The sequence below is a fragment of the Excalfactoria chinensis genome, chromosome 11 (assembly GCF_039878825.1).
Source record: "Excalfactoria chinensis isolate bCotChi1 chromosome 11, bCotChi1.hap2, whole genome shotgun sequence".
Lineage (NCBI taxonomy): Eukaryota > Metazoa > Chordata > Aves > Galliformes > Phasianidae > Excalfactoria > Excalfactoria chinensis.
The window spans coordinates 1,031,473-1,058,031 of NC_092835.1; the positions used below are offsets into that span (position 1 = coordinate 1,031,473).

Here is a 26,559-nt window from a genome sequence, read left to right on the forward strand (position 1 = left end):
GCACCCCAAGGAAGCAGCACGGGGCAGCGCTGCCAGCAGAGGTACACACAGAGAACACAGCTGTTGGTTTTCTTACCATTTATTCTTTGGATTTGATATAAAAATCATTGCATCAATGAACACTTAGCCAATGGGCGGCCTTCCAGCGCGCATCGGGCCCTTTCCCGTATTACAAGTATAAAACAACAGCTAGATGTGGAGTTCAGAGTTTAAGTAAAGCCACTTGATTTCAGAAAGCACCTCTCATTAACAGAGCAATAATTACAAACAAACACCTGCTATACACAAAAATAGAAATCTGCATGTAAGTATTATGTCAAATATAACTCTCTCGTGTATCGTGTGGAGAGAATGGCACATCATTGGGCTGCGGGGCTGATGCCCACCCTGTGCTGCACACACAAGAGCAGCTCCACACAAAGGCCATCCCAGACCCTGAGTGCAGCGGAGATGTCGGGGTTGGGAGCACGAGGTATTAAGGAGAGTGCCGGAGAAACCCTTTCCTCTAGCAAAGGGAGAGAGGCGATGGGGGCCTCTTTCCTTGCAGGGGGAGAGATGCTGAGCACCATCCACGCGCTGGGGGCTGTGGGATTCGGGCACTGGGAGCTGACCCAGGAGCATCACACCTCCAGGCCAAGGAGTGCCTGCCACCAGCCTGTTCCCATGGAGCCCCAAATGGGACCGTGTCCTGTGTGGGGCGGAGGGGGCAGGAAAAACGTGGGCTCCCCAAAAGCCTCCAGCCCCGGTGACCCTGAGCTTCCCCTGCACCAAAGGGGAGGGATGCGAGTGATGGATCCAATGTCGCTGGAGGGGGCTTTGGCTGCAAGACCCAGTGCACGTCCGAGGGGGTGAAATGGCAAGAGTCACGTGGTGGGACAGCCAAGGGGACGAGGGCTGCCTAGTCATCATCCTCCCCGCCGCCATAGAGCTCAGCCAGCTTCTTGAAGCGGTTGCCCCACTCGTTGAGGTAGTCGTAGTCCTGGTCCTGGTCTTGGTCGGAGGAGTTGAGGGAGCTGAGCGACGTGGCCTCCGAGCCGCCGCCCTCATAGTCGAACACCAGCAGCGAGTCGTAGGGGGGCGCCGTGGGGTCCGTGTCGGCCGCCTTCAGGTTCTGTTGGGGTGGGGGGCAGAGGAAGGGCTCACCTGGAGCTCCCCCCCCCGGCCTCAGCCCTACGGGATGGGAGCGCTGCGGTGAGCCCAGCGGGGCCGGCGCAGGCGGTCGGGGCTCACCTCGTCGATGAAGTTTCCGATCTCATCGGGGTTGGCGGGCCGGGGCCGGTACTGGGGGGCGGCCATCAGCGGGGGGGCCACGTCATTGCGGATCACCTCGGGGCGGGCGTCCAGGCCGCGGTGCAGCTGGCTCAGGTCGTAGTCCTGCGTGGGGATGGGGCAGAGAGAACAGCAACGTGACACTCGAGGGATGGCTGTAGGCACTGCTGCTCCCGGGCAGAATGAACCGGGGTCTTACAGGGGATTGAGAGCTTTGTGCACTCCAAACATCCCTCATGGCCACGGCAGCGCCCTTGGGAACCACCTGCCATAGGGGCAGTGCTGCAAGGATCCCATGAGCAGCACTGAGACCTGGCACCCCGGTCCCACCTGGTCCTCCTCGCCGCCGCCCTCCTCATCGTAGTTGTAGACGTTGTCCCTCATGTCATCCTCAGGCGGCAGCAGCGGCTCCTTCTCCACTTTGCGTCTCCGGGCAAAGAGCAGCAGCAGCAGCAGCAGGACTGGGAGCAGAGGGCATGGCGTCAGGGCTGCGACGGGAAAGCAGCCCCATCCAATTCCCCATCACACCATACTCACTCAGCAGGGCCAGGATACCCCCCAGGATGCCCAGGATGGCGGGGACACCCAGCCCACCGACGATGTACGACCTCCGCTCGCAGTTCTTGGCTGTCCCTTCACACTCACACACCTGGGCTTTGACCTGTGTCACCTGTGCCTTGCCCTGGCTGTCCGTCAGCTTCAGGAAGATGTTGTACTCGCCCGGCTCCAGCTCCTTTTTCAGGCTCATGGCCAGCTCATCTTGTGCAAGAGAAAGGGGACTGGGCTCAGAGTGGTTCCCAAGTGTGGAGACACTATCAGGGCTCTGCCCCATGGCAGCTCCCCATCATGAAAGCCAGCAGAAGATCAGTGCTGGTGGCATTCAGGGTAGCACAGAAAGAAGTAGCTGGGATCTGGCCCTTGCGCAGTGTCCCCTCGTTGCCCCGCACCCCACAGCACCTACCTTGGCTTATTATATCGGCAGTCCAGTTGTTGCTGGAACCATGCTCCAGTGCTGCCTTGAAGGGGTAGGTGTGTGGGGGCAGGTCCTTGTCGACAATGCTCAGCACCTGCTTCTCAGGCTGCCGGCTGCAGATCTCAAAGGACCGTGGCTCTGGGGTGGGCCCGTTGTCATTCACATCCTGGAGGAGCAGCAGCAGCGTCCCCGTACCGGTGGTATCGGGCACCCCTACAAAGCCAGCCATTAGTGAGGTGAAGAGACCACATCCCCAGAGCTTCCATCTGCCTGCAGCAGGGGCACAGCCTCACCATTGTCCACAGCCAGGATGATGGCCTTGTATGTACTGTTGATGGCGTGCACCGACTCACGGTCCAGTGGCTGGGCGGCCGTGATGAAGCCGTTCTGGGGGTCAATGGCCAGCCAGCCTGCTGGGTCGCTGCCCATGCGGTACCTGGGCAGAGGGAGCGGTCAGGGGGAGCTCAACGCCCACCCCGTGCTCTCTCCCTGCAAGCCAACCCCCCACTCACGTGATTTTCTGCATCATGTCCCTGTCGGGGTCTTGGGCCGTGTAGGATGTAACCTCGTGCCCCACTGGTAGGTCCTCTGGTACCCCCACCCTCTTGATAGGGGGCACGAAGACAGGGGGCTCATTCACATCCAAGACGTTCACCAGGACACTGGCAGTGGAGAGTGTGATGGGCACGGACAGGGGCACTTTGTTCTCCACCGTCACCACCAGGTCATAGCGGCTCTTGGTCTCATAATCCAGGCCCTGCAGGGTGGGGTGAAGGGTTGAGGTGGTAGCGGGGCCGATGGGGACATGACCCACTCTGGGGCCACTGGCAGTGACATGACCCACCTTGGCTGTCCTCAGGATGCCATTGTTGGTGCTGGGGTCAGTGGTAATGCTGAAGGCACCATCCTGGTCCCCACTCTTGATGCGGTAAATGGCTTGCCAGGCTGGGGAGCCTGGTGCGTCTTGGTCCGTCACCGTCAGCCTGACCACCTCCATACCCGGCTTGTTCTCTTCCACCACCCCCTCGTACTGCAGAGAGAGCACAGGGATGGTCACAAATGGGCAGCCTGGGGAGGGCAGCAGCTGGTGAGAGCCAGCTGGGGTGGGGGAACACGTACCATGGTGGGGTTGAAGATGGGAATGTTGTCGTTGGCATCCGTGACCTCAATGATGGCCGTGGCGGTGTTGGACAGACCCTTGCCCTCCTGGTCAGTGGCCTGGACAATCAGCGTGTAGTTGGGAGTGGTCTGCAAGATGAGCTCACAGCATCAGAGACCCCGCGTTCCCACAGAGCGCCCCACCGCCCCTCTGTGTGCGGGCTCCGTGCCCACCGTGGGGCACAAAGGAGAGCGCCCACCTCCCGGTCCAGCCCCGTGCCCAGCACGCTGATGACGCCCTTGGCCGGGTCGATGGTGAACATCTGGGGGTGCGGGCTGGGCGGCTGCTGGCTGACGATGGAGTAGCTGACGATGCCGTTGTCCGTGTTCACCGCGTCGTCCGCGTCCGTGGCGTTCACGGTCATCACGGAGGTGCCTGGGCAGAGCGAGGAGCCGGGCAGACGTCACTCGTGGGACGCGGCACCGCCGCCCCTGGCACCGCTCCGTCCCGGGGCTCCCGGCCCCCCGCCCGCCCACCAGCCCCCGCACCCGGCTTCGCGTTCTCCTCGATGTAGCCGACGAAGACCTCCTTGATGAACATGGGCTTGTTGTCGTTCTGGTCCATCACGGTGATGATGATCTCCATGGGGTCCTCCACGGGCTGCCCGCTGGCCGACACGGCGTGGGAGAAGAGCTGCGGGGGGGGCACCGTCAGCCCGCACGGCCCCGCACGGCCCCACCAGCCCCACGGCCCCCACTCACGGTGTAGCGATCGATTTTCTCCCGGTCCAGCTGCTCCGTCACCTCCAGCCACCCCGTCTCGCGCTCGATGATGAAGATGCCCACGGGCGGGCTGTCCGCGCCCTGCCCCGTGATGCTGTAGTACACCTTGGACTCCTTGTCCTTGTTGGATTTGATCTGGCGGCGAGGTGGGGCGGTGAGAGGGGACACCCGGGGGCCGGTGCCCATCCCGGTGATGCCTGACCCCCCAGGCCTAGGGACGGCTCGGCCCTCGGCCTCGTACCTGCACCAGCCTCATGGGGTAGGGCCCCCGGTGGTTCTCCAGGCAGCTGATGGGGGGGATGACCCAGTCCCTCTTCTGCCTCCGGAGGAAGCCAGAGTCGTGCTTGGGGAAGGTCAGCACAGACGGCGTCATGTCCTGCAGGAACAGCATCTCATCCTGGTGCCTGTGGCAGCACAGAGCAGCCCAGAGGCACCTGCTGCTCTGAGCCCCAAGCAGTGGGGCTGCAATGACCATGGGGACTTCACCTGCAGGTGGTGGTGGTGGTGGTGGTGGCGGCGCTGCCTGTGCCTGCCCACAGTCACCCGGGCCGAGTGCCTCTTGCCCGTGGCATCCCGTGCGTAGATGATGAAGCTGATCTCCCTCCCATGGAGCGTCAGTGGCCGTTTTGTTGAGACGACGCCATCCACGTTCACCTTGAAGCGTGTGTCAGTCGGGACGTACATGGCCCACGGCCGCCCGCTGCAGGCTGCAAAGCTCACTGCGGGCAGAGGGAAGCATGAACAGGGTCACCCCACCAAGCAGCACCCACCATGCACAGCGCATCCCCGTGCACCACTGCATGCACAAGAATGCCTAGGCACGGAGCACCCCTGTGCACTGCAGCGTGTGCAATGCAGCCTGTGCGTGACCCACTGTACCATCACAGAACCATTCAGGTTGGGAAACACCGCAGAGATCCCCCACCCACCCCACCCTGCCCATAACCACATCCCCAGTGCCACATCCCCACAGTCCTTGAACACCCCCATGGACGCCGACTCCACCACCCCCTGTGCAGCCCGTGCCAACGCATCGCCGCTCCTCCAAAGAACTTTCTCCTAATACCCAACCCCAGTGTTCTCCATCCTCGCCACGTGGCACGGTGTGTCCATGCAGAATGTGCCCCCATGGCACAACGCGTGGCACACCGCTGCTGCCCTGCCCGTGGCTGTGGGCTGAAGGTGCTGTGCTGCTGCTCCAGTTGCTTTTCAAATCAAAACAAGGGCTGAGTCTGGCTCAGATCCACTGGCACGTGGCCACCCCAGCAGCCAACTGGGGTACGAGCCTGTGCAGTGGGGAAGGTGCACCCAAGGGCGTGAGACAGCAGCTGGGGCACCCCTGCTGCCCAGGCATCCATACAGCCCTCCATCCCCTCTGCTGCTTGGGGTTCTTTTTGGACAGATGGCACCCCGGAGTCACCCTGCTGGGTCGCAGCGTGAGCTCCAGCACCGGCCACGCAAGTCTGGCACTGCTCACAGCAGGGACCGGCACGCCAGGGCTGAGGACAGCCTGGGGGGGACCGCGCAGCTCAGCAGCGAGCAGCAGCATCACATGAGCCAGGGCCGCATGGCTGGAGCTGCCAGAACAAACGCTCCTTTGTCTGGGGATGTTTTGTTTGAGCCGGCAGCACCCAGCCCGGGTCCCCCTGACCTGCACTCCCTCGGCTCCCACATGGCTGTACAGCACGCGGGGTACCGCCATGGCACAGCAATGCGCCCGGGGTGGGAAGCACGGAGGTGGGCTTCCCGGGGGCGGCCGTCACTGCCGGGACCTGTCCCAGCGTCCCGTGTTACATCAGCCGGCAGGCAGCCAAGGAATTCAGAGACAACAACGAGGGGGAGGTGATGGCAGAGCTGGGCCGGGGGCCGCTCGCCCACCGCCGCGCCGTGCTCCCCGCGGGGCGATGCCAACCCAGGCGGGACCCCGGCCAGGCCGGGACAGCCGGTGGTGCCGGCTATGCAGGGCTGTGCCGGGACATGCCGGGCGCTCCCGCACCGTGGGCTCGCGGTGGGGAGGTGCCCCATCCCTGCGGGTACCGGCACCTGGCACTTGGCCGGCGGAGCGCACCGTGCTCAGCACCCGGCCCCGCACCGACGCGGTGCAGCGAGCACACCGTGCACAGCACCCGGCCCCGCACCACCGCTAAGCTCCCTCTCTCCCCCCCTCTTCCCCTCCGCGCCCGGCCGTGCACAACCTGTTTTTCCAGCTCCACACTTGAAAGCCAGCCCCTCCCAGCTCCCTTCTCCCCGGGGCACGGAGCCAATGGGGCCTCGGCGAGGCGTGGGGCAGGGGTCGAGCTCAGGGGCTCCTGCACTGCGGGAGGCAACTGAGTGCCCCTGATTTCCTGGACCCTCAAATGCGTTCGGCCACGGGGCCAAAACCAGCGAATTATCGGCTCAAAGCTGGGGCGGGGAGGCGAGCCCTCCGCACTGGGCTGGGACCTAGGGTCACTAAGCTACCCCCATTCTGTTGTGACACAGGAAAGTGTCTCACTGGGGCTGGGCACAGGGTGAGTCACAGGCACAGCCAAGTGCCACCATCCCAAGGTTCTTCCCCATCCCCACGCAGGTTGTGCAAGTGTGGCTGTGCCGGGGCGGAAGCTGGAGGCACACGTCAGCCCATGAGCAGCCGGGGTGAAAGTGCTGCAAGAAGGCAGTGAGCCACACGTCTGCCAGGGTCTGACATCACCGAGTTTCACCGTGACTTCAGACTCTCGAGTTTTCTCCCATTTGGGGCTGATCCGGGATCTACGCAACTGGGGAGCGTCACACCTGGCTGCAAACCCGTGTTCCTCCCGTAAGGTGCCGTACCCACATAGCTGAGGGCTCCTTGAGAGCTCCTTCCTGGGATCTGCCATCCCACCCCCTCCCTTGGGACCCTTTGTGCAGTAAGTGAGGCTGAGCTGAGCCCCAGGGATGCGGGGCAGGTGCTGTCTGTCCTTCCCTTGGGGTGTGGGGCAGCAGCAGCCCCAGCATCCACCAGAAAGCATCGTGCCATGCAGCTTTTACAGCCCGCATTAACGTGGAGGAAATTGCTCCTTCCTCCACTGAGCCCTTTCATCAGCCAGGCAGCTGCAGCGCCGCTGGGGAGCCCAGAGCTGCACCCAACTCGGCCCCTGGAGCACCCACTGATGTTCACCACCTGAGCGCCGCGCGGGGCCAATCCAGACCTGTCTGACTGCAAACACAGCGCTCTGCTCATCGGGTAATTACAGGGAAGCTCATCATCCTGCTCGTGCTGAGCCGCAGATGGGGCTTTTGAAAGGCTGCACGGCACGGAGGGCACGGCAGGATGCTCTGTGGCCGGGCATTGTGGCAGCACCACAGACGGGAAGTGCTGGTGCTCGGCTGCTGGGGATTTCCAGCTGGGAGCCGCCACTGTGTGCTGGGTTAGTGCCGCTTGGCACGCAGCTGCCCGTCACCCTGGTGTCAGGCGCTGCCCCAATGGGCACAGCCTGCTGGCGCTGCACAGCTTTGGTCAATGATTAACCATCAGAAAGCTCACAAACATGGAATGCGTTGGTGCAGTGCAGGGTTCAGCTCCCAGCCCCGATACTCCCCAGCGTGGGCGAAACTCAGACTGGAACTCCTCAGCCACCCTTCCTAAGAACCACCACCTGCACCCACGCACGGCTCTGCACCAGGACGGGCGCTCGGCACTTGATGTGGGCTTGGTGCCGTTGTGTGCTCGGTGCTGGGATGTGTGCTCGGCGCAGGCTCAGGGCCAGGCTCCATGCCCCACACCCAGCCTGCCGGCCCGAACAAGCCCGCTCCGCCTGAGTCAGCGCCGCCCGCCTCGGTGCTGCTGGGAGAGGCACCCACTGCCCCTGTGCGCCCTCGTTCCGGCACCTGCACCACCGGGCTGCTCCGTGTGCCCATGGCCACCAGCACTGAACCAGGCAGAGTGCAGCTGGCCCTGACAGCACGCAGGGCACACGGGCACTTAGCCACGGCTTTGTTCCCCGTGGCCACCCTCGGTGCCACACACCCAGCCCACCCCCACAACCACATTTCTATGCCACTTTGCCACGCACTGAACCTGTCCCAAGAGGAAAACCTTTGACCTTGGTGCCAGCCACCCTTGGTACCAGGCGCTGAGCTTGTTCCCGTGTCTCTCATCACCTCTGGTGGCGCACACCCAACCCATCCCCACGACCACAGCTCTGTCCCACACTGCGGGGGCACAGCTCCGTACCCACAGCCCCAGCCACCCCCGGGGTCCTACCTCGTCCCAGCTCCCTGCCCGCCGCCACGCTGTCCCGAGGCACGCTGAAGGCGAAGGTCTCTGCAGCAAAGCCGGGCTGGCAGGGGGCTGCCTCGTCGCACCGCCGGCCACACACCTGCCCGAGAGAGGTGTCAGCCCGGTCCCCTTCTGTCCCGTTCCGTCCCCTCCGTCCCGCCCGGCAGCCCCGCACCTGGAGCAGCAGCAGCAGCACCAACACGGGGAAGCGCTGCGGGGCAGAGGAACCCCACCGCCGCCCCATGGCTCAGGGACCGGGCCGGTACCGCCGCGGACGGAGCTGCCGAGCTCTGCCTCCGCCAAGCGCAGGTGGGAGCGCCCCGCCCGCAGGTGTTGGCCCCGCCGGGCCTCTCCCCGCCCCGCTCCGCCTCACCGGGGCCGCCCCGTCCCGCCTCACCGGGGCCGCCCGCCCCGTCCCACGGCGCCGTCCACGGGGGGACGAGGGGGCGGTGGGGTCGGTCCCTTCTGCGAACGGCGGTGCTCCGCTCCGGCCCGGAGCTGCGGAGCGGGCTGAGCAGCGACCCGCAGCGCTACCGCCGCCTCCGCGGCTGCAGCGGGGCAGAGTCCGCACACAGACGCCGGGGCTGCCCGTACCGAGCTGGGACAGAGGCCGAGCCCCGGCAGCAGCACCGCTCGTTTCCCCCCTTAGGCGCCGTGCTCAGCCGGCGTGGATAACGCAGTTAAGTTGTTTAATGCACTTATTGCTGAGCGCCAAGCGGGCAGAGAGCCCTGGGGATGGGCAGCGCTGCTCCCTGCGCTCCCCATCGCTGCACACGGGGGATGGGGCTGCAGCAGCCCCGGGTGAGGGGGGTCTGCTCTGAGCCCTTGGGGTTCACATTGCCCAGAATCACAGCGAGACAGAGAAGGGTCTTAAAAAAGGAAAAAAAGGAAAAAACCACATCCTTTATTAAAACTTCCCTAAAACTTCTACAGCCCCAGCTCAGCCGGTTGGTACCAGCCCAGTACCACAACAGAACCACCCCGATACCACCCCGGTACCACCCCACTACAGTAAATTCATGGTTGCTTTAAAAACAAAAGTTGAAACACACAGGAGGAAGCCAAGGCTGCTTCTAACAGCACAGGGAGTGCAGGAGAGGGCAGCGCGGCCCCAAGGCACGGGCAGGGTAAGGCTTTGGGCAGCAGCAGCACTGGGGGGGATGGGGGCTAGTCATCATCCTCCCCGCCGCCATAGAGCTCCGCCAGCTTCTTGAAGCGGTTGCCCCACTCGTTGAGGTAGTCGTAGTCCTGGTCCTGGTCTTGGTCGGAGGAGTTGAGGGAGCTGAGCGACGTGGCCTCCGAGCCGCCGCCCTCGTAGTCGAACACCAGCAGCGAGTCGTAGGGGGGCGCCGTGGGGTCCGTGTCGGCCGCCTTCAGGTTCTGTTGGGGAGGGGGACAGAGGAAGGGCTCACACGGAGCTCCCCCCCCCGGCCTCAGCCCTACAGGATGGGAGCGCTGCGGTCAGCCCAGCGGGGCCGGTCTCACCTCGTCGATGAAGTTTCCGATCTCATCGGGGTTGGCGGGCCGGGGCCGGTACTGGGGGGCGGCCATCAGCGGGGGGGCCACGTCATTGCGGATCACCTCGGGGCGGGCGTCCAGGCCGCGGTGCAGCTGGCTCAGGTCGTAGTCCTGCGTGGGGATGGGGCAGGATGAGGCTGACACCCAGGGAGCGCTGCTTTCCCCCCATCCCACCTCCCAGGCCTGGGCCTCACCTGGTCCTCCTCACCCCCACCTTCCTCCCCGTAGTAGAAGATGTTGTCCCTCGTGTCATCCTCAGGCAGCAACAGCGGCTCTTTCACCACCTTCCTCCTCCTCACCAGGAGAAGCAGCAGCAGCAGCACAACTGCAGGAGAGGAGCTCCGTCCATCAGTGGTTCATCCCCACGCCACATCCCCGCATCCCCCCCACACTCCAAGCTGCTGGGCACTCACGCAGCAGGGCCAGCACAGCGCCCAGCACGGCGAGCACGATGGGCACACCGGTATCCACCCGTGGCTTCTGAGCACAGCTCTCCACCCGGCCCTGGCAGTCACACACTTGTGCCCTGATGACAGTGACCTGGTCCTTGCCCTGGCGGTCGAAGAGCCGCAGGTAGACGCTGTACAGGTTCTGCTCCAGGGGCTCCGTCAGCCACAAGGCAACGGTGTCACCTGTGCGGGGTAGGTGACAAGCTCAACTTTACCATGTTGGCTCACGTGGCACCAGGTGCACCACCACCTCGAGTCCCCACATTACCTCCGCTGCCAACCTCCACCGCCCAGCTGTCCCCAGAGCCATGGCTCAGCTCTGCACGGAAGGGCCCGGTGTTGGGAGGCAGGTCCCGGTCGGTGATGGTCAGCACCTGGGGCACAGGGCTGCGGTTACAGATGACGATGTCGCGGGGCTCGGGCTCAGGGCCGTGGTCATTGACATCCAGCAGGGTAAGGAGCAGCGTGCCGGTGCCTGTGGCGGGTGGCAATCCTGCAGGGAGGAGTGGGGCTGGTAAGGGACCCTGGGGCTGGTAAGGGACCCTGGGCAGTGGGACTCCCATGCTGGCAGAAGGCATTGTGGGCAACACAGGCACCACTCCCTGCCCTGGGGCTGAGCGGGACGCAGCCCCCGTGACACCAGCAGCACATGTCCCTCACGTGGGACTGCAGCCTGATGGGAACGTGGGAACAAGAGCCTCTTTCACAGCCGCCACACTCACCGTCATCCACAGCCAGCAGCACGGCCGTGTAGGTGCTGTTCTTGGTGAACGGGGACTCACGGTCCAGCTGCTCCCGTGCTGTGATGAGGCCGTTCTCAGGGTGCACGGCCAGCCAGCCCGCGGGGTCACTGCCCATCACATACCTGTGGGCACAGCGGGTTGGTCCTGCGGGGCATGGCAATAGGGATCCCTCTGTGACCCCAACCCAGCCCTGCTCACTTGATGCGCTGCTGCTGGGCTCTGTCAGGGTCCTGGGCTGTATAGGAGGCAATGGGCTGCCCCAGCGGCACATCCTCTGGCACCTGGGCCAGCCGCAGCGGCGGGTCGAAGGCGGGTGCCTCATTCACATCCTCCACATTGACTGTCACCGTGGCTGTAGCTGTGGGCAGCTTGATGGCAAAGGGGGCTTCATTGACCACGGCCACATGGAGCACAAACTGCCGCTTGGCCTCGTAGTCCAGACCCTGTGTGAGGGAACAGGATGGGTAGCACCACCCAGGGCTGCTGGCTGTGCTACAGGGACAAGCAGGGGATGCGCACCTTGGCCGTGCGCAGGACGCCCTCGTTGCTGGCAGGGTCAGTGGTGATGGCGAAGGCACTGCCCTCGTTGCCACGCACGATGGAGTAGACGGCACGCCATGCTGGGGTCTGTGGCTCATCCTGGTCCGTGGTGACCAACCGGGCCACCTCCAGCTCAGCCTCATTCTCTGGCACAGCCGCCTCATACTGTGGATTAGGAAAGGTCAGCACGGAGCCCACAGCACCCGGCACAACCTGCCCACATCCCGGCCACGGTACCGTTTTGGGGTCAAACTCAGGAGGGTTGTCATTGACATCCGTGATCTCAATCACAGCCAGCGCCGTCGTGGTCAGCCCCTGCCCGTCCAGGTCGGCCGCCTGCATGGTCAGCGTGTACTCCCGCACGCGCTGCGATGGACAGACAGACATCAGCACCCGCAGCCGCGCTGCCAGGGCCGCCCCGTGGGCACGGGTCCCACCTCCCGGTCCAGGCCGCTGGCGATGACGCTGAGGGTGCCGGTGGCGCGGTTGACGGTGAACATGTGGGGATGGGGCTCCCGCGGCTCCTGGCTGAGGATGGAGTAGGCGATGACACCATTGTAGGTCTCCACATCATCGTCAGCATCCGTGGCATTCACCTGCATCACTGAAGTGCCTGGGGGACAATGCAGGGGGGTCTGTGTGAGAGGGGTGGGTACGGAACACGCATCCCAAGAAGGACGCATCCTGCAGGAGGCAGAGCCTCCCCACGCAGCACAGCCCTACCTGGCAGCGCGCCTTCGGGCACGGAGCCCCGGAACACCTCCTGTGTGAACTGGGGCTTGTTGTCGTTTTGGTCCGTCACCGTCACTATGATCTCCATTGGCTCCTCCACGGGTTTGCCATTCTCGGACACGGCGTGGGAATAGAGCTGCAGGGCAAAGGGGGGAGTGTGGAGACAGCACGGCACGGGGCTGAACCCGGCACCCCACAGCAGGGACTTACATGGTACTTGTCAATGTGCTCCCGGTCCAGCGGCTGCGTCACCTTCATCCAGCCTGTCTCCTTCTCAATGGTGAAGATGCCCTCGGGGGGAGCATCCGCCCCCTGCCCGGTGATGCTGTAGAAAATCTTTGCCTCCCGGTCCCGGTTTGATTTGATCTGGGAGGAGATGCAGTGATGCAGGACTGTGCCTCCCCAGTGCAGGGTGAGCAGCCCTCCACGCACCCCTCAGCCATGGTACCCCAACCCGGGTACAGGATCTGTGCCCATGGCCAGCATTCTGCTGCCTTCAATGCACACAGCCATGCCCAGCCCTGAAATCCCACCCAGACCTTGGAAGATGCACACACACACGGCGCCACTGACACCAAAGGGGCCCCCATACCTGAACCAAGTTTTTGGGGAAGGGACCCCTCTCATTCTCGGGAACTTTGATGGGAGGGATCACCCAATCCCTCTTCTGCCTCCTCAGAGCGATTGGAGCAAGGGGGACATCGGGGACCTCCTGCAGGAAGGAGAGCAGTGAGGGAGCGGCCACACGCGGTGGGTTTGGGGACGGGGCTGCCGAGAGCGTTACCTGCAGGGAGCGCCCGCTCCGCACGGGGACCCGCGGGCTGCTGGCATCCCGGGGAGCCACGGGCAGCGGCCCGACGTTGGGTTCCTCGATGTCATACAGCGCCGTGCCGTCTCCAAAGGTCGCTGCGAGAGGCAAAGGGTCAGGGGGCCGGGAGGGGACGCAGCCCGCTGCCCCCAGGAGCCGTTCCCAGGCCCACACGCCATTCGAACGCCCTCGGGGGTCCACGTGCTCGCAGTCCAGCCCCAGGGAGCGGGATTGGGAAGGTCAGGGCCGCTCCCAGCACGGGGGCGGGCAGCAGCAGGAGCGCGCCTTGTCTTTGTTGCCGAGATTACGGGAAATTCCTGGGCACGCAGCGCCCTGCCCCGCGCCTCCCACCTCAGCGTGTCCCCGCCTCGGGGCTCCCGGCTCAGACCCCCCCCCGGGCAGCGACTCCATCATCGCAGGGTCCCACACCCGCGGCCACATTGCAGCCCCGACCCCCAACCTGGCAGCGTTGTGGGTTTAGGGGATTAGCGGCGCTAAGCTGCTCCGAGCGCACTGCTGAGAGGCTGCCTGGGACTGGGGGAGATGGGAGTGGGCGAGGAAAGCTGTGCCCGCGGGTCTCTGGGTGGGGAGGACCCCTGGAGGGTCCTATTATCCCTATTATACAGAGCTGGAGCCTGGAGAGAAGCGCTGGCGGCCCTTTATGGCAGACAGTAAGGAAGATGATGAGGCCGGAAAGGCAGCAGCCACATCATGGCTGGGACACGAGCCTCCGTGCCACGGGAAACCCCCAGCCCTCAGCTGTGGCTTTGGCGCTGCTCTCTGCAGAGGGGACGAGGCCTCAGCTCTGCTCCAGCACCAGCTCAGGGAACAGGACCCCCCCCCATCCCCCCCCTGTACCCTCAAGTGCTCCGGGGCACTCTGCCGACCACCCGTGGGGCTGCACCCCCAGCCCTGCCCTGGCACAAGCCCCACAGCCGGCAGGAGCTGGGCCGTGGGCAGCGGCACGCAGCATCCGAGCGGGCTGAGGTCAGGGCCTGGCACGAGGAGAGCACTTACAGCGAAGTGCTTTGAGTGCTCCGCAGCCATTAAGCAGCGCTGGCTGCGGCCGCGGTTCCCGAGCAGCTCCGCTCCCCGGGGACGTCGACGAGTAAACACCGCGAGCAGCCCCACCGGCACCGGGACGAGCCGCTGCCCCTCCCCACCCGGACCAGAGAACGGACCCCCGGGGCAGCCGCTCCCATCGCCCACCCGCCGCCGACCACCGACCCGCGGGGTCCCGGCGCCGCCCAGCAGCTCCCGGCCGCTCCCCACCCCACGGCCCAACCGGAGGCACGGACGGGACCCGAGGGGCACCCGCAGCCCCCACTCACGGGGCGGAGAGCAGCCGGGAAAGGAAGGACCGCTCCCACCGCCCGGTGCGCGCGAGCAGCCCCCACCCCGCACCCTGACGGTATCGCCGGGCCCCATCCCCGCGGATCGGTGCGGGGCCGAGATGGGAGCCGCTCAACGCACCAAGAGGAACTCCGCCGCTCCGCCCGCCCCGGGGCAGCCTGCCCTCTCCCGACGCGCGATCCCGCACGGCTCGGCGGCACCGCCGGCCCGACGATGCTCCCCGCACACCGACGACGCCGGTTACCGGTTACCGCTTACCTGGAGCCGGGAGCGACCCGCGGCGCGGCCCCGGGGGGGAGCACGGCCGAACCGGGGCGGCGGCGAGCAGCAGGAGAAGGAGGAGCGGGCAGAGCCCGGAGCGCGACCCGCACATGGCCCCGCCGAGCGCCGCGCCGCGACCCGCCCGTTTCAACGCGCCGCTCCAGGTGAGGACGCGGCCGCGCAGGTACCGCCCGCTCCGCCCCGCCCCGCTCCCGCCCCGCATCGCCGGGAGCTCCGCCCGCTGCCGCCGCGCCTCCCCATGTCTCCGTGCGGCACCGTGAGAAGCGCCCCGGGACCCCCCGGTGCCGCCCGCAGTGCCCGTTTCTGGCACCCCCGGATCCTTTCCCACGGGGCTGCGTTGGATCGTTGTGACCGGCAGGACCCGGCACTTGGCCGCGTTGGGCCCCGTCCCGTCGGTCTGCACAGCGTTGCCCCCGAGCGGCGGGGCTCCCGCTGCCCCGTGCCCGCATCCCATCCCCGGGCTGAGGGAGCGGCTCCGGCTGTTAAAGACAGACGCAAAGAAGGGGCAGGAGACCCTCACCCTGTCCTCAGCAGCATCACTCCCCGGTGAACACGATGAAGGACGAGGGTTCTCCTCGGTCCTTTTGCTGCCCGGTGCCCACGTGAGCCGAGCAGGGGCAGCACTGCCAAGGTGAAAGTCCACAGTGGGAGCCATGATGCATCAGCCCTAAAACGAGCTCACAGCAGGGCCGGAGCCATGGCACGCCGAGTCTTCATCATCTTCATCCTACTCGTGCAGGTGGGACCCTCCGCATGGTGGTGTAGGGCTGTAGGGAGGGGCAGCAGGCCTGGAGCACAGCCCCACCACCATCCATCCTGCAGGACGTGGCGCTGAGCGCTCGGGCAGATGTGCTGACCTTCCCCAAGCACGACTCCGGCTTCCTCCGGAGGCAGAAGAGGGACTGGGTCATCCCCCCCATCAGCTGCCTGGAGAACCACCGGGGGCCCTACCCCATGAGGCTGGTGCAGGTACGGGGCCGAGGGCCGAGCCACCCCTGGGCCAGGCCGAGCACGGCATCACCGGGATGGGCACCGGCCCCCGGGTGTCCCCTCTCACCGCCCCGCCTCGCCGCCAGATCAAATCCAACAAGGATGAGGAGTCCAAGGTGTACTACAGCATCACGGGGCAGGGCGCGGACAGCCCGCCCGTGGGCATCTTCATCATCGAGCGCGAGACGGGGTGGCTGGAGGTGACGGAGCAGCTGGACCAGGAGAAAATCGATCGCTACACCGTGAGTGGGGGCCGTGGGGCTGGTGGGGCCATGAGGAGCCGTGCGGGCTGACGGTGCCCCCCCGCAGCTCTTCTCCCACGCCGTGTCGGCCAGCGGGCAGCCTGTGGAGGACCCCATGGAGATCATCATCACCGTGAAGGACCAGAACGACAACAAGCCCATGTTCATCAAGGAGGTCTTCGTCGGCTACATCGAGGAGAACGCGAAGCCGGGTGCGGGGGCTGGCGGGCGGGCGGGGGGCCGGGAGCCCCGGGACGGAGCGGTGCCAGGGGCGGCGGTGCCGCGTCCCACGAGTGACGTCTGCCCGGCTCCTCGCTCTGCCCAGGCACCTCCGTGATGACCGTGAACGCCACGGATGCAGATGACGCGGTGAACACGGACAACGGCATCGTCAGCTACTCCATCGTCAGCCAGCAGCCGCCCAGCCCGCACCCCCAGATGTTCACCATCGACCCGGCCAAGGGCGTCATCAGCGTGCTGGGCACGGGGCTGGACCGGGAGGTGGGCGCTCTCCTTTGCGCCCCACGGTGGGCACGGAGCCTGCACACAGAGGGGCGGTGGGGCGCTCTGTGGGAACGCGGGGTCTCTGACGCTGTGAGCTCATCTTGCAGACCACTCCCAAGTACACGCTGATTGTCCAGGCCACCGACCAGGAGGGCAAGGGTCTGTCCAACACCGCCACGGCCATCATTGAGGTCACGGATGCCAACGACAACCCCAGCTCTGATAGCATCCCGACAACCAAGGTGGGTTGCAGCCCTCCCAGGCAGCCCTAGTGTGGGTGAGTGTCTGTGCTGTTCCCTGTGGCCCAGGAGGGAGCTGGGCTCCATCACGCGGGCAGCCACACCTCGGCACACTGCAGGAGGCAGGCAGGTCGAACGAGCACAGCTCGTCCAGGTGACACCCCAGGGGCTCAGCTCCGCTCTGGCACCCCGACATCCAGCTGGGCTCAGGTCCACCAGCCCTGGGGCTGCGGTGCTGCCAAAGCGTAGGTGCTGCGGAGGCACCTGGGAGCACTGCCCGGTGTGGAGCCGCCTGCGCGGGCCGGCCCAGCCGGGGAGGAGCGTGCTGGGATAGCGGCACTCGGCCCGGCAGCTCCGTGGGGAGGGCAGCTGGGCTGGGGATGGCGCTCTGAGCGGTGGCACCGGACGTTGTGGCTGGCGGAGCAGGATGGAGGTGAGGCAGGTAAGCCGTCGGGTGCCCTCACGTGCCGTTGTGCCTCCAGCACTCCCAGCTCAGCCGGCAGCCAGGGCGCACAGCCGGTGCTGGGCTGGAGGCAAACACCCACCTCACTCCGGCACCCTCAGATCAGTGTCTGCTGTGTGTCCCACCGCACAGAGGGGCAGGTGCACCGCTCTGACCCTGCGCTGGCTGCCTGCCCCGGGCAGCCTGGGAGCACTTGCAGGGTTAATATCCACTGCACGTGACACGGTGACACTGCAGATCAGTGCAGGCCGGGAAGGCGACGGGGACATGGCTGCTTCCAGGCAGCCAGCAGCATGCGGGCACGGGGCTGAGCAGGAAGCCCGGCAGGCAGCCCTCCTTCCCGGCAGAATGCCCACACCACGGTAGCAGCGGTGCCCACAGCACGCAGGCAGCTGCTGGGCTGCAGCACAGCCCTGTGCCCCAATGGCTGGTCACAGCGTGGGAGGGTGGTGGGCAGCTGGGTCCTGCGGGCACAGCACGGTGGTGGGGAGGGAGAAGTGCCAGCAGGGACCCAGCTGCACGGACACGGGCTTGGGGTGCATGGGGCACTGCCAGAGGGTGGGGGACACCCAGGGATGGGGGGGGCTGCCCAGCTGTGGCAGTGCCTACCCAGCATGGTGCTAGGGGAGATGGATGGCAGTGCAGAGGCACCCCGGTGCTGTTCCCTTCTTGTGCCACAGGCTCCAGACAAGCCCGAGGTGCTGAGCGGTTCCCTGACCACCCACGTGCTGAACACAGCCACAGGGCTGCCCGCTGCCGGCCTCGCTCTGCGCCTGGCACAGCTGGGGGGAGCAGGAGGACAGTGGATGGAGCTGGCACAGAGGTAGGAGCAGCAGCAGCGAGCAGGCAGAGGAGATTGCTGCCAACATCAGCCACATTCTGCTTCCTTCTGCTTTCAGGTGGACAGATGTAGACGGGCGCTGTTTGCCCCTCCTGCCCCCTGGGCAGGCTGAGGCTGGCACCTATAAACTGCGCTTCGAGACGGCGGCTTATTGGCAGGGCCTGGGGTACACCAGCTTCTACCCCTTCGTGGAGGTACCAAAGGGCTGAGCAAGGGGTCTGGGGCACTGCCAGGAGCCAGCTTTGGTCACAGCAGGAGCTGCAGGGGTTTGGGTGCTGTGTCCATGCTGGCAGGAGCTCACAGTGCTCAGCCACGCTCCTGCTGCACTGCCAGCACTGTGTACAGGGATGCCCAGGCTACAGGCTGAGCAGGGGGCTGCTTTTGGCCGTGACTTTAACCCACCCACCACCTCCCTGCTCTCCCATAGGTCGTCTTCACCATCACTGACCCAGCCCAGAAGCTGCACGTCCCACTGCTGATCAGCCCCTACTCCTACACAACGTACCGGGGCAGTTAGGGCAAGGCACATCGTCACTCCAGTGCCACGGGGGAATCTGACTGATACTATTAAAGGACTCAAACAGCACCAGCGGTCTCAAAATATTTGCTTTCCTTCGGGTCGGATGCTGGGAGCACAAGGCAGGCACAGCCCTGCTCCCTGTCCCAGCAGCAGCTGTGGGTGCTGCCTGGTGTCATGTGGGCACTGCCACGAGTCCTGCAGGGCCCTGCCCCACTGCCTGCCCCACCACGGGGCTCTCCAGGGGTTTGAATCCCAGGTTGTCCAGCGGGATCCCAAAGGACGTCAGCTTGGCCTCCAGTGTCTGCAGCATGTCGTTGTGTGCCTGGAAGAAAAATGCTCCGTGTCCTGGGCTGCCACCCCAAAATCCAGCCCCTCCCTGCCAGGGCATGGGCAACCTGCGGTCTCCTGAATGGTGGGGGCCCTTCAACAGGTCTTGTTTCACAGGGAAATGAGGGAATGGGGAAAACTGCAGGCTGGGCCAGAATTCCAGGGCACAGAACAGAGCAGCCAGCCTCTGCTCAAGGCCTGGAGGGAAGGCTTCTGCTCTTCCTTCTGCTCCCCAGCCCCAGAACACAGCATGACTCAAACCCCTTCCTCACCTTGCAGGCTCGAGCCAGCTGGTACTGCAGGTCCTCAATGGTGGCGTTCTTGGAATTGAGCACATCCTGCAAGCGGAGACAGCTGTGTTAGACGTGGGTTGCTGGCACCAAGGGCACATCAGCCTGGGGCCACGCTGCAGGCCGGAGCATGTGGCACAGAACACTGAGCAGATGCTTGCACTGGGACATGGCTGGGCAGATAGTCACCACCCCGGAGCCAGTGCTGCCAGGGACAGTGAGCCCTGGGCAGAGGCAAGGCACAGGGACCTCCCAAACCATGAGCAGGAATGCCAGCAGAGCCCCACCATCAGCATCACCTGCCTCGCTGCAAGGGGGGGTGGATGGCAACACCTGCTCCTGCAGCACCTCCCTGCCACCACAGCACCAGGGAAATTACAGGGAGAGTCTCCCCAAGATGACGCCGGTGGCTGGAGGCAGCTGAGCAAAGGAATTCAGGGACCCCAGCAGCTGTGGGAGAGCGCGACGCCTCGACGCCTTCCCAGGAATGTGTTTCCTAGTCTGCTGCTGCGGCACCTGCTTGTAGGTGACAAACCCACTGTCTTGTCACACAGACTGAAAGCCTGGGGCTGCTGCTGCTTTCATCACCAGAGCTCCCTGGCAAGAGGGAGTCCATGAGCACTGCTGTCACTCACCGAGGGGACCAGGAATGGAGCAGTACAAGCAGGAGGACACCAGGGAAGCAGCGAGCAGGGAACCTGCATCCTTTGTGTCTCCAGCCAATGTGAAGCAAATGCTGCTTCTCCAGTTACTGCTGCTGCACACTCTAGGAATGCAGGTCTTTGAGCTGCCACACCGCGCCAAGGCTCTCTGCATATGTATTTTTAGCATGCCAGACATTGCAGAGCTGCTGGGAACCTGTCTGTGCTGCCTCTGCAGCCAGCAAGGCCAGGAGGGGCACGGCTGAGGTTCACCAGCGGTGGCTCCCTGCACACACAGTGCCCAGGGTCGCTGAGATGGGCCCTGCACACAGCCCACTGCTCGGCAGCACATCCAAATGCCACATGCCACCTGTCAGCACAGAGACCGGAGCAGCACTGCCTGGGGTCATTCTCCTTGAAACAGACTCCACCTGAGCGAGAGATCAGTGCCAAACGCCCACATGCTCCACTCTCCAGGGAGAGCCGGAGCGCCCTGCGGCACCACGCAGTCATGGGTGTGCTGGGAACAACTGACACAACAGTCACAGCCCGGCTCTCCACATGGCGCAGCCAACAGCAGAACAGACTGAGGTGCTTTCTGCTGTGTTCTGAGGCTGGGGGCTGCCCATACAGCTGGGTATGCAACAGTGCAGAGAGAGGACAGGGACTGTTTCCTGCCCCACTGCCAGGCTCTGCCCTTACGCTGCCCATGCACCTCAGGACCTGGCCACACTCACATCTCCAAGGTTTCTATTTACCCCAGAGCAGCCTCTGCCCTTCAAGAGGGGGAAAGGAGAGCTTCCGCAGGGCCCTGCACCAGTGCACAGTACCTCCAGCTTCTGTGAGACCAAGGAAAGGGCTCCTGGCTCGAGGTTGGATGCTGCAAAGACCTTGCTGAGCTCCACCTCCTTTTTCTCCAGGACATCGAGGAGTCCTTTCAGCTTGCGTTCCAGGAGCAGGTTCTTGAACCCAGTCTTCTGCTGTACTTCGTTAATGGCTTTGGTGAACTTCTGATAGAGCTCATCTCGCTCTGCCTGCACCTGCTCCAAAACACGGCACTGCTTCACACCATCCTCTGGACCCTTTGGGATATCTCGGCTTGCTGCAGCCCTCCCCCGCACCACCCTGGCACTTCCTGAGCTCCAGAAGGGAGTAAATAGGCCTTCACTGTCCTCCCACAGCAGCAGAGACACCATGCTCCACTCAGCCTGTCCCTGACCTCCACGCTCCTCTGATCTCTGTCCCAAGGCACTATTCTGGACTACAGAGGGGCCCCAGCATGCAGGGGTCTCTCCTCCCATCCTTGCAGCTGGCAGGAGTTCCTGGCTTACAGCTAGTTAATAAGTGTCCTAATTAGAATCTCTCCTCCAAAGCCTATTTCTGACTGCACTGAATATGTTGCTGCCTTAATGATGGATTGTTAACGAGGCCTCAGATCAGTGTTCATATTCCTGGGGATTTCTACGAATTGCAAATGAGCTCTGCTCTGCCTCAATACATTTATCTGGGTTAGCTGCAAGGGAGAGGCTCAGTCTGGGAGAACTCAGTCAACAGAATATTCCTTGAAGAGGCTGCACAACAAGCAAGGAAGTGACATCCACATGCTAGCAGAATGAGGGAAATACTGTCCCCATATCTCTCTCCACTGTAGCAGGAGCCTCTCTATGCAGCTCCACTCCTGACCCAGTGCCACAGCCTCCCACCAGCAGGCCAGGAGGGGACCATCAGCACACGCATGATTGCTCAGTGAAGTACAAGGCTGAGCCTGTCTGCTGAGCATAGGAGACGCCAAAACTGTGATAAGCTTTGTTGGAAGTAGCAGCTAATGCGCCGCTCTGGATTAGAGATTTGGAAAGCTTCCAGCTCAGCACAGCACAGGCAGCCTCTGCAAAGTCCTAGTGCCTAAAACTCTACGTGGGGACAGGGTTTGGAGAGAGAAACAGGATGGCCAGACCCACCTGCAGATCTCACCTTAGTGAACCGCTGCTCCAGCACTTCATGTTCCCATTGAAGGTCTTTCAGTTCCTTATGGCTGATTTTCAGATGGGCTTTTGTGTTCTGCAAGTAGGAAGCAACAATTACAAGACTTCTCTGGGAGATGGGTGTTCTGTGTTCTGGCAAGGGGGAGAGCAACCAGCAGAAGACATGGGGTTGAGAGAACACAAGCTACAGCCACACCAACACCCTTCCTTGTCTGCAGCAGAGGCTGCTCTTCTTTCTTGCTGCCAGAGTTCTGGAGTCCTGTCTGAGGTCTTACACACATCCAACTAAGCTGAAAGGGACCCCAAGGCATTTGCTCAGCAGTCTGGCCAAAGAGCTCTCAGACAAGCTGCAGAGGTCACTGCTGAGCAATGCCAGGAAACAGCCGAAGTGACCCAGGGAAGAATAGAAAAGGGCTCAGCAGGGCTGGCAGCTCACCATCAGAGCCTCCTTGTCCTTATTGTAGTGGGCCAACTTCTTCTGCAGCTCAAACACCTGCTCCTGGGTCTGCTGCAGGGCCTCCTTCAGTTGCTTGTTCTGAAGCAGGGCATCTGCCTTCTCCTTTTCCAATTGAGTTTCTCTCTTCTTCGCCTCCTCCACCTGTTCCTGTTTTTGGGAACACAAGTGCTCCTATAGGCAGGGTCTGCCCAGCTCTTCACAGCTTCCCAGGTCCCAACACCCTCCCAGTGCTTGCCCAGCAAGCCACATCTCCCTGTGTACAAGAACTTTGCTCATGTAATGTTGTACAACTCCCAGGAAAACAGGAGTGCCAGTACTTCCATCAGGGAACTGGCCAGATCTGGGGCAAGTTACTGGACCAGTTCCCTGGTGACACTACACAACAGGGCTGCAGCAGTGGGGTCAGAGAGCAGGCAGGCATTACCTTCAGCAAGCTGATGAGCGTCAGGTTTTGGAAGGTGACATCGTCGTGGTAGTTCTTGAAGTCATGGAAGGCTTTCTCGTGGTTCTTCATCAGCTCACTGATCTGGTTGTTTTTCCTCTCCTCGACTTCATGGATCTCAGTCTTTCGGCGCAGGTCAAGCTGATCCCGCAGTGCTTGCATCTTCTTGTTGTACTTGGCCTCCATCTCTGGGGAAGTGCACAGGGGGCTGAATGAGACCCTCCCACAGAACCCAGGCCCTGTTAGCAAACAGCAGCCCAACACATGCCACTGCAGCACTGCTTGAAGACAGGATGCTCGTTAACAGCCCCACAGCAGCTGCCACCAGCACATGGAGCAGTTATGTTGGGACCATGGAGAGCAGAGCCCAGAAATAGCATCCTGGAAACAGGGCATGGAAACGCTCCAAGGCAGCCCGTGAGAACCCGATGCATCCCCTGAGGAGAGCACTGGAGCCAGGACTTAAATCTGAAAGGACTCCTCCAGCCACCCAGCCAGGCAACTGTGCTCAGCAGTATGGGCTGGCAGCAGTGAGAGCCCTGCCTCCACCCAGCAGACGCCTGTCCAGGTTCCATTTTCACAGCACATTCAAGCCAGGCTGAGTTCAGCTTGGACAGCACTGTTAGCTACGCAGCCCAGCAGCTGTGAGCAGAGAGCAAGAATCGAGGGGAGAAGTGGCCTCTTTCCACTCCAGGAAGGCTATCAGGCTTCCTCAGCACACAGACACAGGGGCTTTGAGCATGTCCTGACCTTTCACTTGTCTCTCGAAGTCATTGCATAGCTGTGTGATCTCCTCCTCTTGTTTCTGTTAGGGAAAAGTTTCATGTTAGAGGCACACAACTCAAGCTTGAGGTTACTGCATCACTACACAGAGCAGGCTAGAGGCAGTCATTCTCCAGTCACTGATGTCCACACAGGCCATGCCCAGCCACAGGGCTGGAGTCCAGCAATCAGGTGCTGTCCCAGCAAGCAGAAAAAACCCACGGTCAGCCACATCCCGTGGGAGCCTTTCCTGCTCCCTGGGAAAGCTGCCACCACAGCATGAACCTATTATCCAAACCAACCTGTATTAGGTTCTCCAGCTGTCCTCGTGGCTTTGAGCCATGAGGTTGACTCTCTTTCCTGCAGGAGAGTTTTCACAGCACTTGCTCCAGGAACCCATTCTCCCTGTTCCTGTGCTCTTTCCAGTGCCTCTCAAGTACATCTGACACTGATATCTGTGGGAAACCCCATTCCCACCTCACCAAGACACCAGAGGATGCAGTCTCCTGCTCGCACACCAGGGACCCACCACTTCCCTCTTCAGCAAAGGCACTTTGCAAGCAGATCTGCCCTGCCAGACACTTACCAGGCGCAGGTTTTTCACCACCACCTCGTTGGCCAGCTCTTGCTCCTTCAGGTCCACTTTCAAGGAACGCATCTCTTTGCGCAGCTCTGTCTCCTGAGCCCAGTGGTCCTTCTGGGCCCGTTTCATGGACAAGGTACCCTCTACTTTCAGATCGGAGAGGTTTTCCTGATGTTCATACAACAAGTGCTTCACCTTCTGCTTGTAAACCTGAAAACAAGCCAGAGACCAGGTGAGAGACATCAGCAGGAGCCAGCAGAAAAACATCTGAAGTTCAGGTTTGAACTGAGACACCTCTGACTTGTATCCAGCCCAGCTACTCCCCCTCTGTCTCCTTCCCTCATCTACCAGGGCACAAGGGAAGGAAAAGGGCCACACATCTCACCCTCCCACCTTGATCTCCACTTGATGCCGCTCCTCCGCCTCCTCCATCTCCCTGTCCTTGTTACGCAGCTCTGCTTTCTTCTCCTCCAGCTGCCGTCGGGTGACCTCCCAGAAGGTGTGGATCTTGTCACGCTCCAGCTGGAAGTAGTTGCGCTCTTCCCGTTCCCAGTCCAGCTCCTTCCGGAGACGTGTAGTGTGCTCCTGCAGCTGCAAAGCAAAGAGGAAAAGAGAAGTAGGGGGAGAAGGAGCACAGCTCCCTTGAAAAACATGCCTCAGCGATATCAATGGTGAGCTCTGTTACAAGGCTGGAGGACGTGGTAGCCTTCATTTATTTTCTCTCTTAAGAGAGAACAGAAGGAGCGAAGTGCTCAGGACTTGACAAATGACCCCTAAAAAAGAGCGACAAGATCTCGCCCTATCATAAGCAGACAGGGCTCAGGCATTCCGTCTCACATTCTCAGATGCTAAATAACACTGAGACGTGCAAGATCTTATCTGCAGACCAAGGTGCCCCAGAACAGTATCATCTCCTCCTGTGTTTATAGGACATCCAGGACAGCAGGCCCATGTTGGGCAGCTATGGCATCTACCTGTCCTTGCTGTCCCTAAGGGAGCTTCCCACCCCCAAAGCAGCACAATTCGGGACGTGCTGAGAGTTCAGCAGGCTGCAAAGCACAGAGATGTAGACTGAGAGAACAGGGGGTTGAGCTTAAGCACAATAGCCTGCAGAGAAGAGACTGCTCATATCAGAAAGGTAAAGGAGATCTAGTTAAAGGGGGGGACAGATGGAGGAAGAAAATACAGAGAGAAACACTGATTCTAGTAGAATTGGTCAACTAGCTGTCTATAGGAAAGCACCACAAAACATAAGGCACTTATCAAATAATATTCTCATCAGAGGCACCTTTTCCAGAACGTTTCCACACTGAGCAGGAGATCAGCACAAGAGAACGGTATAATGGGACGAGGGGAAGTGAATGAGGGCACGAAGCAGGAGAGCAGAGTGCCACAGGCCAGCAGTAGCAAAGCAGGATGAGTTGGCTGCTCTGTACAGAAAAAGCACCGAGCAGCCCTAATGTCAGCAATGAAATGAACACTGCCTGCTGCCCCCCAGATCCCACTGCCACCTGTCATCCCTGGGGCCTCAGCCACAGCACAAGGGAAGCGCTCACCTGCTCCTTGCTCATCTCCTCTAGGGACACAGCATCCACCACTGCTGGAGCTTTGCCCTTTTTCCCTTCTTTTCCAGCTTTCTTTTTGGGTGCCTGCAAAAAGAAAAGATGTGAGCTGTAAGCACAGGAGTGGAAGCTGTGCTGCACAGGGCTCACCGGCCGGCCACACGGCGTACCTGCTGCCATGGCGGGGCGAAACGGGTGCTATTTCGGACCAGGACCAGGACTAGAACCAGGACCCCTCCCCAGAGCACACCACACAGGCAGAAGGCCCAAGCACAGCACAACCAACTCTTCCCCCAGCACCGAGTTCCAGGTGCTCCCTACCCCACCCATAACAGCTCCAATTCCCGGAGCCCCCACACCCGGCTCTGGGCCACCTCGGCCTTTAAGCTGAGGGTTGAAGCCCCCGCGGCCCGGCCAGGCCCGGCCCAACCCCTCACCATGGCGGCGACGGCTGCTGCGCGGTCTCCCAGGCAACGCTCGGGCAGGTCTCGCGAGAGTTACGCCGGAGCGGACACGCCCCCTAGCAACGCGGGGCCCGGCCTTAGCAACGAGCGGCGAGGCCTGCTCGAGCCCGTCCTGCCCCCGAGCCCGGCCCGCCGCGTCCCGGGATCCCGGGCCGGTCCGCAGCCCCGCAGCCCCGCTCCGCCACTTCTCGGCCCCTGCTGTACCGCGTCACCCCCACCGGTGGCTCTCGAGGGGCCGCAGCGCAGCCGGGCCCTGCCCCGGGCTGTGCGCCCGGCCCCACAACGCCCGGCTCCTGCCTTCAACACCGCGGGGCCCCTCCGCGTCCTGCGGCCCTGATGCACGCCCCGGGGCTCCTCTGCATCCCCCGACTGCCACCTGCGGGGCTCCCCGCACCCCGGCACCCATCCGCACTCCCAGCTCTGCCCGCGCCGCGGCCCCCTCCGCACCCCCGGTGACTCCCG

The 26,559-nt window shown here is 62.9% G+C and overlaps 4 protein-coding genes across 7 annotated transcripts; 1 reads left to right on the plus strand and 3 right to left on the minus strand.

Annotated features, from left to right (window-relative positions):
- Nucleotides 1-141: 141 nt before the first annotated feature.
- On the minus strand, nt 142-8,447 carry CDH1 (cadherin 1). 2 transcript variants are annotated; one of them, XM_072346323.1, is made up of 15 exons: nt 8,349-8,447; nt 4,610-4,842; nt 4,365-4,499; nt 4,103-4,258; nt 3,890-4,034; nt 3,601-3,776; nt 3,362-3,490; nt 3,087-3,272; nt 2,755-2,999; nt 2,536-2,678; nt 2,231-2,455; nt 1,807-2,028; nt 1,600-1,730; nt 1,231-1,374; nt 142-1,111 (listed from the first exon to the last, which is right to left on the minus strand). In XM_072346323.1, exons 2-15 carry the CDS (start codon nt 4,805-4,807, stop codon nt 899-901), a joined length of 2,448 nt encoding a protein of 815 aa, XP_072202424.1. In that variant the 5' UTR covers nt 4,808-4,842; nt 8,349-8,447; the 3' UTR covers nt 142-898. The 2 variants fall into 2 exon arrangements, with proteins under 2 accessions (XP_072202424.1, XP_072202422.1); XM_072346321.1 differs by having other exon boundaries at nt 2,755-3,272.
- Nucleotides 8,448-9,248: 801 nt separating this feature from the next.
- On the minus strand, nt 9,249-14,967 carry LOC140257174 (B-cadherin). The gene is made up of 15 exons (XM_072346260.1): nt 14,765-14,967; nt 13,130-13,251; nt 12,938-13,057; nt 12,556-12,711; nt 12,337-12,481; nt 12,051-12,226; nt 11,851-11,979; nt 11,593-11,778; nt 11,272-11,516; nt 11,053-11,195; nt 10,599-10,823; nt 10,295-10,513; nt 10,076-10,206; nt 9,849-9,992; nt 9,249-9,743 (listed from the first exon to the last, which is right to left on the minus strand). Exons 1-15 carry the CDS (start codon nt 14,877-14,879, stop codon nt 9,531-9,533), a joined length of 2,469 nt encoding a protein of 822 aa, XP_072202361.1. The 5' UTR covers nt 14,880-14,967; the 3' UTR covers nt 9,249-9,530.
- A 518-nt stretch (nt 14,968-15,485) lies between these two features.
- Nucleotides 15,486-18,698, plus strand: LOC140257497 (cadherin-1-like). Its single transcript, XM_072346836.1, has 9 exons — nt 15,486-15,527; nt 15,611-15,757; nt 15,865-16,020; nt 16,088-16,232; nt 16,346-16,521; nt 16,632-16,766; nt 17,907-18,049; nt 18,126-18,261; nt 18,495-18,698. The coding sequence occupies exons 1-9, from the start codon at nt 15,486-15,488 to the stop codon at nt 18,582-18,584; spliced, it is 1,170 nt and encodes a 389-aa protein (XP_072202937.1). The 3' UTR covers nt 18,585-18,698.
- On the minus strand, nt 18,611-26,554 carry GAS8 (growth arrest specific 8). 3 transcript variants are annotated; one of them, XM_072346378.1, is made up of 11 exons: nt 26,071-26,207; nt 25,628-25,720; nt 24,465-24,662; nt 24,075-24,281; nt 23,477-23,531; nt 22,709-22,914; nt 22,264-22,431; nt 21,817-21,903; nt 20,676-20,885; nt 19,187-19,252; nt 18,611-18,909 (listed from the first exon to the last, which is right to left on the minus strand). In XM_072346378.1, the coding sequence occupies exons 1-11, from the start codon at nt 26,071-26,073 to the stop codon at nt 18,760-18,762; spliced, it is 1,443 nt and encodes a 480-aa protein (XP_072202479.1). In that variant the 5' UTR covers nt 26,074-26,207; the 3' UTR covers nt 18,611-18,759. The 3 variants fall into 3 exon arrangements, with proteins under 3 accessions (XP_072202479.1, XP_072202481.1, XP_072202480.1); XM_072346380.1 differs by lacking the exon at nt 26,071-26,207 and adding an exon at nt 26,302-26,554 and having other exon boundaries at nt 18,659-18,909; XM_072346379.1 differs by having other exon boundaries at nt 18,659-18,909; nt 25,804-26,099.
- Nucleotides 26,555-26,559: the final 5 nt, after the last annotated feature.

Excerpts from the sequence above, each read along its gene's own strand:
- LOC140257174 (XM_072346260.1), bottom strand. The coding sequence starts at position 14,879 with ATGTGCGGGTCGCGCTCCGGGCTCTGCCCGCTCCTCCTTCTCCTGCTG. Across the intron at positions 13,252-14,764 it reads CGGGTCGCTCCCGGCTCCAG|CGACCTTTGGAGACGGCACG; the intron begins GTAAGCGGTAAC and ends TGCCTCTCGCAG. Across the intron at positions 12,482-12,555 it reads AGCACATTGACAAGTACCAT|CTCTATTCCCACGCCGTGTC; the intron begins GTAAGTCCCTGC and ends TTTGCCCTGCAG.
- LOC140257497 (XM_072346836.1), top strand. The coding sequence starts at position 15,486 with ATGGCACGCCGAGTCTTCATCATCTTCATCCTACTCGTGCAG. Across the intron at positions 16,522-16,631 it reads GCACGGGGCTGGACCGGGAG|ACCACTCCCAAGTACACGCT; the intron begins GTGGGCGCTCTC and ends CTCATCTTGCAG. Across the intron at positions 18,262-18,494 it reads GCTTCTACCCCTTCGTGGAG|GTCGTCTTCACCATCACTGA; the intron begins GTACCAAAGGGC and ends GCTCTCCCATAG.
- CDH1 (XM_072346321.1), bottom strand. The coding sequence starts at position 4,807 with ATGTACGTCCCGACTGACACACGCTTCAAGGTGAACGTGGATGGCGTC. Across the intron at positions 3,273-3,361 it reads CCATCTTCAACCCCACCATG|TACGAGGGGGTGGTGGAAGA; the intron begins GTACGTGTTCCC and ends CTCTCTCTGCAG. Across the intron at positions 1,731-1,806 it reads GGGTATCCTGGCCCTGCTGA|TCCTGCTGCTGCTGCTGCTG; the intron begins GTGAGTATGGTG and ends CTCTGCTCCCAG.
- GAS8 (XM_072346378.1), bottom strand. Across the intron at positions 23,532-24,074 it reads TGGTGAAAAACCTGCGCCTG|AAACAAGAGGAGGAGATCAC; the intron begins GTAAGTGTCTGG and ends TTTCCCTAACAG. Across the intron at positions 18,910-19,186 it reads AGCTGGCTCGAGCCTGCAAG|GCACACAACGACATGCTGCA; the intron begins GTGAGGAAGGGG and ends TTTTTCTTCCAG.